Source organism: Lissotriton helveticus, chromosome 4_1, assembly GCF_964261635.1.
Source record: "Lissotriton helveticus chromosome 4_1, aLisHel1.1, whole genome shotgun sequence".
Classification (NCBI taxonomy): domain Eukaryota; kingdom Metazoa; phylum Chordata; class Amphibia; order Caudata; family Salamandridae; genus Lissotriton; species Lissotriton helveticus.
This window is the reverse complement of record NC_136063.1, coordinates 1551176309-1551188491: the sequence shown is the minus strand read 5'-3', so window position 1 is coordinate 1551188491 and position 12183 is coordinate 1551176309. Positions and strand designations below refer to the sequence as shown.

The 12183-nt window shown below is 42.0% G+C and overlaps 1 protein-coding gene across 3 annotated transcripts in view; it reads right to left on the bottom strand.

The window, feature by feature from the left end:
- Nucleotides 1–12183, bottom strand: part of ADCY1 (adenylate cyclase 1) — a 1411272-nt gene that overhangs the window by 218374 nt on the left and 1180715 nt on the right. For all 3 annotated transcript variants that reach the window (XM_078685844.1, XM_078685845.1, XM_078685846.1), the window contains one exon: nt 11953–12079. In XM_078685844.1, coding sequence (XP_078541970.1) covers nt 11953–12079 — 127 coding nt within the window. The remainder of the gene's footprint in view (nt 1–11952; nt 12080–12183) is intronic.

Here is a 12183-nt window from a genome sequence, read left to right as displayed (position 1 = left end):
TGCTCTGCTTGAGGTGTCAGAGGCTATTCGGGAGTGTCTGGATGCTGGCGGGAGAGCTGCATTGGTTATGCTTGACCTCTCGGCGGCATTCAACACTGTCCCCCACTCTCTGCTCCTTGATTGCCTGGCAGAGATAGGGGTTTCCGGCTCTCCCTGGTGGTGGATTAAGTCCTTTTTGGACGACCGGACACAGCGCGTCTGGCTCCCTCCCTGTTCCTCTGCGCCGTTGCAGGTTACTACAGGGGTGCCGCAGGGGTCATCACTTAGGCCCCTTCTTTTCAACATCTACGTGACTACGTTGGTTTATCTGGCGGAGTCTCTCGGAGCTAGGGTGATGGCCTACGCGGATGACACTCAGCTCCGGTTCTTGTGGGGCAGTGAGGATGACTCGGTGGTGGCGGCCCAACATTGTTTGGCTTCGGTTTTCCAGTGGTTGGCTAATGCTCAATTGAAGTGCAATGAAGGGAAATCGGAAGTCCCTCTTTATGGGTCATTCTCTTTGGACTTTAAGGAAAGGCTCTGGCCTCTTGACTTTCCTCGTCCCATGGCAAACAAAAGTGCCGCAAAAAATCTGGGCGTCTGGTTTGACGAAAACCTGAATTTCTCTACACAAATAAGGAAGCTGGCGGGCACATGCTTTGGCACCTTAAAAATCTTGAGGAAGTTTCTTCCCTTCTTGCCAGGCAATGCCAGAGAAACAGTGGTCCTGGTCCTTATCCTGTCCCGGTTGGACTATGCCAACGCCCTACTGGCAAGCAGCCTGGGCTACCTTATTAAGAAATTGCAGGTAGTCCGAAACTCGGCAGCCAGATTGCTCTTTGATTTGATGTCTAGGCACAGTGTGCGTCTTGATTTGCGGTCCTTGCACTGGCTTCCAGTCGACTCGAGGATAAAATTTAAGATGCTGACCATAGCCCATAGGGCCCTTCATGGGCTTGGTCCCATCTATTTGCAGAGGAGGTTTGCTTTCTACACACCAGGAAGACAGCTGCGCTTGTCCGCTCAGCGGCTGCCTCAGGTCCCCAGGTTTAACTGCCAAAGACTGGGCGGTGTTTCGTTTGTCCGGAATGCCAGTCTGGCCTGAAACACTTTGACCTTGGTGCTCAGGTGTACCCAGGACCCCCTGCTTTTCAAGATAAAATTGAAAATGTTGCTACCTGCTTCGACCCAAAAGACCGTAGTCAATGCGCTTATAACATCTCGACTCGACTACGGTAACATCTTATATCTTGGGTCAAACAAGGCCGTGGTACGCAGACTGCAATTGATACAGAACTCAGCGGCTAGGCTGCTCTGCAAGGTCCCCAAAACAGCTAGCATCTCTGGCCATCTACGAGACCTACACTGGCTCAGGGTGGAGAGTCACATCAAATTCAAAGCCCTGAGCTATATGTTTAAAATAAAAGCTGGTACCGCTCCCAAATACCTCCAAGCACTAGTGCATTCTTATGTACCTACTCGTCTTTTAAGATCCCAAACTGCTGCCAAGTTCTGTGTGCCAAGGTTTAAACTTTCTAGAGTAGGCGGAAGATCTTTTTCATACTTAGGTCCTTCCATCTGGAACACTCTTCCCATCTCTATGAGGAATGAAACTAACTATGTACGTTTCCGAAAAAACGTTAAGACCTGGCTATTTGACCAATAAAATCTACACTCAGGCTGCTGCTGTTGCTGTTATTTTGCTCCGTCTTGGCGCCGGGAAACCCTTTTTGGGTAGCTGTGCGCCTTACAAACTTAACAAATAAATAAATAAAACAAATTTTCCAGTGGCTGTTTTGTTCGCTTTCTTGTCCTTTCCTTCTGTTAAAGCCGGGAAACTTTCGAGTAGCTGCGCGCTTTATAAATTTAATATAACATAACATAAATAGACTGAATTACCGAAGTCAAGTCATGACAGGATGAGAACTTCAACTACGGTTCTTCGTGTGGAAGGGGTAAGCCAACTGAATAATATTGTCCGGGGCACGCAATATGCCAAAACATGACACGGTGAGGTTCCTAACTTGGACCTCCATGGTGAGCTGACTGTTTATCCAAAAGTCCAAACTTTTAATTTTGGTTTTCAGAGAGGGAGTGCTCCAAGATAGTTGGGCCAATGGAGTTCTGACCAAAGGGTAGCGGCATTTTCTACTGCCAGAACCAATGGTTTGCTCAATCAAGTTTCAAATTGCTGCTTGACATCCAGTGAGTAACATTCTTTAGACAGGTGTTTAGTTTGGTGAAAGTAAGCCTGTGTCAGATGTTAAGGAAATGACAATTTGAATGTCATCAGCATATGATACTAAGGTAAAACCGTGCTCCATTATGATGTCTGCCAGGGGCTGCACATAGACATTAAACAGAGAGAGACTATGAGGATTCCTGAGGATCCGCATGTCCCAATGTTAAGGAATCAGAGCAAACAGTTACCTCACTCACTTGGAAGCTTCTATTATAAATGAAGTTAGCCACTTAAGGGATATACCATTGATTCCTACTTCCTCCAATTTTTTAATAAGGATTATGTGGGGCATCGTATCAAATGCACCGCTTAGGTCTAAGAAGAAAAACACAGCCATTTTGGTGCTATTTCCTACTTGAAAACCTGTTTGGGTAGGATGTAGGAGTCCCTGATCTTCCAAAAAGTTGAGATTTTTTTTAAACACATTTTTTCTGCACTTTCTCTAATTTATAGAAGAAATTAGATTGGCCTGTAACTTTCGGGTAGTGAGGGATCCAAAGTGTTTTTTGTACGAGTGGCTTCAACATAATATGTTTCCCTGCAAGAAGAACTTCACCTGTCTCCAAAGAGTGATTAAGTATACCTTTAAAAAGAATATTGGGAGGTGCTGCTTCTAAAGGTGACCCTGATTTGATTGTAGTAAGAAGACTTGTGAAGTCCTCTATTGTGATTCCAGTGAAGGATAAAAGATTTACCTTCATCTGTGTTTGGGTGGTTGAAGCGGCATTAGTGATTAAGGGCCCAGCCATAGGCATGGAAGCACAGATGTTATTAACTTTCTCTTGAGAGTGGCTTGCAAACATATTCCATCTGTCTTCAGAGGCGAGCAGACCTACTTTGGGAGTAGGTGACTTCATGAAAGTTTCAAACACGTTGAAAATTAATTGTGTTGAATTAGCCGTGTTTTCAATCTTTGCACTTATAGATCGATGCCTTCCTTATTTCATAGTATTATTTTGTTACAGTCTGCTTATATTTTTTTACCTATAAGTATCATAGTATTTCTTTCAATCTCTTTCTTTCTTTTTACATTCCTTTTTTGGGATTAAAAGTCCTTCTGAGAGCCATGGGGCAGGTTCTTGTCTATGATGGCTTTTCTGTAATCTCTTAGGAATAAACTGATCTAATGAATTTTCAATCCTGTTTTCAAATGTGGAGTACATATCAATATTTCTCCTTCTATAACAAGGAATGAGCTGGATATGGTGGATTCCCAGTTTGCATCATACAATTTTGCGTAGCTTCTACATGGCCTGGATTGCAGGGTGCGAGTAGGTTTTATTCCTTCTTTTTTTGCCGGAAAGGAATCTAACAGGGGTAGGACCAGCACTGCGGAAGCAGAGGTTTTAGTTTGAGCACGATATGTTTGAGAATATTGGATCTAATATGTGCCCTTTTTTGTGTAGGCAACATCAGTCTATGGATGAGCTGAATGGCCTCAACAGAGGCGCACTGAAATGACTGGGTTGTTCACACATGAGTAGAGCTACACTGCCTATGATTATGATGAGAGGGTCAGTGTTCTCCAAGATATTATCTACCACATATTGATGGGTGAGTATATATTTTCACAACACAAAGATACTTCCAGGAAGAAGATATAAAGTGACTCTCCACAGCTCGTCAAGTCTAAGCAAAAAAAAAAAAATGTTGATCAAATATTGCCCATATTCAAAGACAATCACTTGCACCTGTTAGAAGCATAGATCAAATTAAAAGTTGAATGCATTACCTTTAAAGCACTTCACACAGGCAGGTCAAGCTACATTTCTAATTTCTTGAAAATATCAGGTGGTATCAGAAAATTCAGAAGCAAAGTTTCCCTCCTACTAAACTTTATGAAATTCAAATCATCTTTAGCTCAAAGGCAATGCTTCTCTGGTGCTGCTTCTATGTTTTGCAACTTCTTAATTTATCAGTTAAGATAAGCACCCAATATACTTGACTTCAGGAAGCATTTAAGGCTTTCCTATGTAAAAACGACTTACTGCCCAAAACTTACCAATAAAACCCCCTTACCTGTTACTTCCTTCTTTTCACTCAATAGATGCATTAACCATCCTCCAGTTGTTTTCTTCACTGTGCTAGTATTTATACCCTCCGCTCAAATCTCAAACCCCCTACTCCTGGTTCTTGATTCTTGTTTCAATTAAATGTATGATTACTTGAATGCATAATATGTCTTGTAATATCTAATGGTTGTTACAATGAAAAGCGTTATAATAACACTTGGTGAGACAGCTATAGAAAAATACAGTAACTAAATAAATAAATAAATGTAAGATCAGGGCAGCGAACAATGAGGTCTTCAACTCCTTGGCTCAGTTAGAGCATCAGGGGCCATATTACAGATAATGCCCAGGAATACAATGGGCGTGTGTGCTCGTTTTTTGCGCCTCTGTGTTTCTACGGTAATACAGAAGGGAGCACAGTTGTTGTGGGGGACCTTATGTAATACTGACAGCACTGATGCACATTTAACACCAGTGCTACCCTGAAAAAGTGTTTCCTCATTTGCATGAGGTCATGACCTTATGCAAATGAGGGAATACTTTTGTCTCTGCGCCATTTTACCGATGCTGGTGCAGAGGCAAACACGCCTTTAGGAGACACACTGACGGTGTACCACAAAAAGTGGCACACTGTCAGTGTGCCCCTGATGGTAGCCCTCTCGATGAGTGAAAGGGAGTCTCAAGGATCCCCGCTACATCCCCCTGCAGGCTGGTGCATTCACTTACTGCACCCGCCTGCAAGGGATCTATACCCCTCTTTAACATGTTGCTGCATGCACAGAGAAACAAGTAGCAGCTTTGAAGCAGCTGCTCCGTATTTCACTGAATGCTTATCTCTTAGCCAGTGAAATGAAAAAAATCCCGTAGGGTAAACTTTTTTAACAACGCCAGATACCTTACATCAAAAATCTCTCACTCTTATTCCACTCTATCAACTTGCTCAACTTACACACCAGTAGATTGTGCCATATATATTGTGAGGACTCCCACAGAAAGTAAAATTGTACCAATTTATTTCTTACACATAACACAAATTTTATAAAAATACATAGACCTAATTTTCTACTCTATGGTCCAAGGTTAAAAACAATGCTAGAAAAATAAATCAACAAGGATTAAAATTTTAAAACACACACTCAAGAGAGTTCTATAATCAGACTGGTATAATCGGTCTTCGACAGTTAACACATCTACTCTTTCACCATATTCCTTGCACTGTTAGATAGATTCCATTATTCTCAATATTCCAGCAGTGCTAAGTTAGTAGATTGTGCATATTCTTTTGGCGTCGGCGAGTTTCGATGGATCATTAAAACATTTTTTCCATCTTTATCAAGACAAGTTCATATCTCTCTCAAGTTGAAGTAAAATTGATCACAAGTAAACAGCTTAAATATTATAGCAGCGTTCCTATTCCAATTTGGTACGTCTGTATTTTCTGAATGGATTATCGCGGACAATTCACTGCAGCATATTCACATGACTAGCAGCTGACTTAATGTTCCTTTACTGATACTTTTATAATGGTTTCTTGGTCCTTGGGGATTTTTATAATATTTGTAAGGAATATGACGTTTCCTTTGTATCACTCATGCCTTTGTGGCTGCTCTGTAACGTTCAATTAGCGAGTCAGACCAATTATCCGAGCTTCTGGTGAAAAAAACGACGGCATCCTTCCCCTGTGGTTGGCATCTATCAATAGATGCCAACCACAGGCATATTTAAGGTGTTTTTTATCTTCTAACGTGCTTATCCCTTAGAGCAGTGCAAGTTTGCAGCTGCCCTCAAGGCAGTACGTTCATCACAATCAAGAACACTGTCCCTGTTTGTGCCCGACGCACCTGTTTAAATGTGTGCCATGTCACATGGTGCAATCAACGGTAGTGCGCCCTATCAGTGACACGCTCAGGTGGGTGGCCAATTAAAGGTGTGGTGATAGGAGTAAGTAACTGCTTGACATGGGCTGCTTGCTGATGAACAACTTCATTGATTTGGAGAAGGTGCATGCACTTCTAACTCAGACAGCCTTCCTAAAAGCAACTACAAATGAGGAAACTGCTAGAAAACGCAACCTCAAAAAGTCAAGAAAATGCATCACTCCTAAAGCAATCCACAGGTGCAAAGGTGCCCACTCCAGACAAAGATGAGTTGAGCATCCCACAAGTTGCCAGGTGAGGAAGTCTAGGTCCCTCTTAAAGAAGTAGGAATACTGACTGCTGGTGCGCTTAATAAAGAAACGTTTTTTATGACCCAGTCAGTATTCTGGTAGGCATTGATTTGGAAAAAACACAAAGCAAATTTAGGCATTGAAAGCAGCAAGACATGCAAGGAAACATGGATCTCCTGAGGTGAATTCAATGACTTTTAATGCACTTTGTTACCTTCTCCTCAGGGAATGAGGGAACCACTGGATGCTTGCATGTATAATTAGTTGCCCGTCTTCTTTCAGAGTCTTAGTGGAATCTGTATCACCAAAAAGAGAACAGCCTACTTATCTGTAGTCTTCATTGATCTTAATCTGATGTGCCCTTCCTGCTCGCAGTACTTACTCCTCGAGTGGTGGCATTGCCTCCACAGAACAGCGCTCCATCTCATTGTTGTGTGCACGCCCCACTCCCACATCCTATGATAAGTAGATAGTAATTACTCCTCTCTCTGTTCCTGTCAGCAGGCCCACCCATATTGTTTCTAGATTTTTCACGCATCTTCAAGGAGCTAGTTACTACTAACGGAGGAGGAGGCCAGCAGAACTGAATTAATTACTGTGCGGGCTTTCAGAAGAGATAATCATTTTTTTTTATTTAAAAAAAATCATTGCGGCACATTAAAAAAATCTGTTTACCGCTCATGTAGATACCTCATTACTTCTACAATGATGCCCAGGTGATCTCTACAGCTGCTTCCCAAGCTAACACGATATAACTCTTATAAACAGCAGCACACCTTTTAATTAGGGAGGTGCTATGGCAGGCATTGTTGTGAGTTAACACTTTTAGTCTTGACACTGCAGGTACATGCCAAACTTAATATTTGTCCTGTCTCTTTTTTAGAAACTAGCTACTCAGGTCTAAGGGCTCCAATACACATACGGAGCTAATGCTAAATGCAGCCTTTCCTACATGTCAAATTTTGTATACATTGACATTTGTTGCTGTAGTTTTTAGGCTGCAGTTATTCATGTATGCGGTGACAAACCTGAAGCAATGCTTTTAAACTCACTCTGGGCTGATTTATAAGTGGTAGCGGTCGAACCGTCCCCTGCCAAGATAAAGGCGCATTTTAATCCATCACCCTGGTGAAGGTCCCGACTGTCAAATGTATAAATGTTTGTTGGGCCTGAAAATATTTATTGCATTGACAGGAACTGCCCTCAAGGTGGTTCCTACCAATCCATTAAGCTTGCTTCATCAAACATGACAGGGTTGTATGGCAAAGTTACATATTATTTTATTTTCAGAAACAAAAACCTAAATCATGATTTTGTTTTTCAAAATAAAAAAACCAAATGAATTGAGGGGGGGCATTAGGAAATTTTTTACTGACTTTTACCACCAGTTTTTTTCCAGGCAGTGACAGTCAGTGAAAACTGACCCGTATTTCCACAATCTAAATTAAGTGGGAGGAAATACATGTCTACTTCTGACATCCCTTACTCCAGCCTTTCGGAGGGGTCTGACCATGGTTCAGATGGATTGGTCTCCACCGTGATGACATCTAAGATTTGCCCGCTTTTAAATCTGTTGAGAAAACCATTATGGTGGTGGGAAGGGTACTCGATTGCAATAGAGTACCCTTCTGTCTCATTTGGGCTGTGTAAACATAAAAGGTAACTCACATGCCACATTTGACTTTTATTTCACTGGTAGGCTTCCTGCATCATATTATTGTGTTCTCATTCAAAATAAAAATTGAGGTTTGACATACTTTAGCACCCGACCGTCATGAATCACGGTAGTCATGTGCTCATGATGCCCAGAGGCCGTCCGAACATTGCCGCTACGCACACGCGTGGTTAATGCCCTGCCTGTGCGGGAGAATGAATCAGTGGGCGGAGTTCGGATGGCTCCCGGCCGTCATAAACACATGCCTACTGTGACTCATGACGGCCGGGAGTCGTCCTAGGTATGGCAGCGCCACGCCAGCCCCGCCCCATCTCGCACCCTGGGGGAATTTGCCCCTCAGTGAAGGGGTTAAAGAGGTTTGGGAGTCACAGCACATCCAAAGGGTATATGCATAGTAGTATCCTAGTGCTTAATCCTAACCAAGATAAGGGGAACACTTAAAAGGGTGAGCATTGGTGAAACTCCAAAAATAAAACCTTACCGCATCCATTACTTGTAGTGAAGTGGCTAATTTGCACCTCTGGGCTCCGGTGATATCGCACCAGGTAAACTATTGATAGCTATCTATTTGTATGTTGAAAGCTACCCTGCCTCTATTCGTAGATGAAATATGAGAGTTACCATTCAAGTTCTCGCCCTGATAGCACTGTTACTCTAATGCCTTCATGATAAAAAAACATATGACAGTTCTATGCATGTAGCATGGGAAGCCCAGCCCACTATTTCTTACCATAAAAATGGATTCTGGCTGTAATCAAATAAACCCTGCTTATACACAGTGCTTAATTGTAGCCAGTTGTTTCCGGTATTTGGCACTGGCACATTATTGTCAACACTTACTCTTATGACATTCTGACACATTGTTGTGGTGCTCATCTAATTTAAAGATTAACACAACAAACGTTATTTATGAATACAATGTAAGTTAGAAATTACTAATACCTGCCTCCACAGACATTCCTTTAGCTTTGGGAACTTGAAATAATTTGGACTGTCACACAGAGATAGATGCAGTCAGGGATGCTACCTGGAAGCAACAGTGGGCGGGTGGGGCTGGCCGGCCGTCGCCGCCTCTTCTCGTCCTGTTCCTGGCTTCTTGGGAGAAACAGGGGGCAGGAAGTACCAGGGCTCCCAAGCTCTCTCAGCCAATCACAATGCTGCAATGCAGCGTTGTGATTGGTCTGAGGGCCGGGACAGGGTGTTCAGCCAGAGGCTGGAGGGTTGGGCCTGTTCTCCACGCAGGCTGTATTGCAGACTGCATGGAGAACAGGGAAAGTGGTCATGATTTTTTTGGGCTGCCCGAGAGGCCCGCCAAACAGTCATTGCGCACTTTGGAGTGTTTTACCACTCCTCCCCTGCTCTACAGTCTCACCCCCTCACGCAAGCTGTCGCAGCAGGAGTACTAAATAAAATGATAATAACATCACGTTATCATTTTATTTGTTTCTTTCTTTTGCTGCTTTATGGTCGTAGGGCGACACTTCTCCACCTTAGCAGAGGAGCCGCCACTGGATAGTTGTATTTTTTTATACCTTCATTGGCAGGATGACCGGGGCAATAGGTGCAAGCTGTCATGACCTCCTGGTCAGGGCCGTGACACTTTTTATTTTACAAATTAAGCACTGCTTACACATTTTCTTTAGTCAAAAGTTCAACCTTTCTGTACATCTTTTCGAAAAGGTCCTGTGGAACCGAGTGCACAGAACTTTTATTTATCTAAATGCTTGTTTTTTGCCCACCTCTGTTGAATTTATGTGCACAAAAAACGTTGTTTGGGACAATTATTCTCTCACATGCAGCATATTAAACTGCTGTTTCACGGCGTTTGTCATACACTGTGATGTGTTCTCTCAAGGGCCAGAAGATGGCAGTATTTCTCAAATTATTATACAAGCTGCATCTCGAGCGAAGCATTCCAACATTGAATTATGATTTAGGGCCGAGGGTATTTTACTTTGATTGAACTTCATTATTCATAATTTATGAATAATGGAGTTCAATCAAAGTAAAATACCCTCGGCCCTAAAAAATAGATGAAGTAGCTGCTGCTATTATATACTGCTGTTATACATTAATATTCCAATTAGATGGTCACACCATACAATCCCTGATGGAGAGGGACATTTTTATTTCTCAACCTTGTTTCATCATATTATTGTTTTGTCATCATTCTACATAAAATGCCATGATGTTATTTAAGTGTTATTCCAGTACTCATCAAACATGCATCTATCATGTGTAGAAGACAGTACACTTTACCTGTTGAATTCCTCGTATTCGCTACACTAATGTAACATGCAACTTTTGTGTGTTTCTTCTTTGTCATAAAACTAAGAAAATCTTTGAAAACAGTATGGGATATGGGAACAGATATTCTTAATGTAATGGGACGTGGTCAGTGAGTGAGGGGGCAGGTTCAAAGACGTGACTCAAAAGAACAAAATATTCTGTAACGGTTTTGAGGACCATTCACAATAAGGAAAGTCGTTTTTTCATCTACTATAACTAAGAAGCGAAAAGGGGCTGCTATTCGAGAGTGCATGATTGTACTTTGTGTGCATAGTTGAAATGCAAGTGGCTATGTTTTAAATCTTATTCGCAAATCTTCTCAAGACCACACCTGGAAAACTGTGACTGGCACAGCTTAACAGGCACATGCTTGGAAAGTTTTGTAAATAGTCGAAATACTAAGTATGCATACTTGATTACGAGTACCTCAGTGTGGGCATATTTCCGAATATTTTGGTGAATCGATCCCCAAGTGTATTTTGCAGTTTGTCTCCCCTAGGGGTGAGTAGAATGTTTCATTTTGCTTGCAGAATTTGGTGACTCCGCGTTACTCTTGTAACGTGGAGTTCCGGCTGAATTCTGCAAATCGCTGTGTGGTAGGAATTTTTCCCTGTAAGGCTCCATCATTGTGAGCCCAAGCAAGATTTGGTGCCCCCTAGCGCCATTTTCTAATGCAGGCGGTCACTGTCAGAGGGCTGCTTCTCGAGTAGCTATGATGCATCTCGAGTGGATTTTCTACTTGAGCGGCAGCAATGGTTGCATTCTCTTCCGCGCGGTATGGTGCTTGCTGTTCACTTCGATTTTTCAGTGCTGCTCACGCTACTGGTGCTAAATTTCAGCATGAGCTGCACAACGCGGTATATTTTACATATGTTGGTGGAAATCTGCAGTATCTCGCAGACACTTTATGTAACCCTGCAGAATACTACAGAGTGAAACTCTGCGAGTTCCACCTACCCTCAATCTATCCCAAATAAAAGCAGCTTTTCTCTCATTCAAAAATATTTATTTAATGCAATATTGCTTCAGAAACACTGGTTTTGTGCTGTTACCATGGACATTTGCGAAACAAACTTACCATACAATAGCTCTGATTTCTAACTCCAAATGTGGTCCCTTTTGTGGCAAATCAGTGTTCGTTCCTATGATATTTGTTTAAAAAAACTAAAATTTCAGATTACACAGACTATGAGTAGATGTGACGTACTCCTGAAGTGCTCTTGGTTTACTCCTCAATAACAGAAGTTAGTGATTAGTAATTTTGGCTCACTCCTGACTTACTTCTTAATTACAGGAGTAAGACAAGAGTACCACAATATACATTCAGGAGTAAGCCAGGGTTACTACAAAACCAGGTCACAGCTACCTATATGGGAACGAGGCCCAAACTATTTGAACATGATCATAAATCTAAATCATCTCCAAACAAATGCAACATTGAAAATAAAATCTAGATTATTTTATTCAATGTTTCTTTTGAAAAAATTGTTCCATCAAAGCATACTAATGGCATTAATGTGTAAAGCAAAAGTAACCTGTGCAATGGCTTAAATCTAAACTTAACAATTAAGTCAGAATTGTGACTTGCCTGCATGGCCCAGAGGTAGTCCAGACGTAGCTTCAAATCCACTTGCCTGGAATGTAGTGCCAATGCGCAAGAAAACAGTAAAATGGCCAGGATGGGTTCATAGCCTCGCATATAAAATGAGCCTCCCCTTGGAAAAAACAGATTTATAATTTAGCGAAATACTAGAGTTAACAGGTAATTATGCTAACACAATATTTAAATTAGATTCAGAATTAGAAACAATATTGAGTG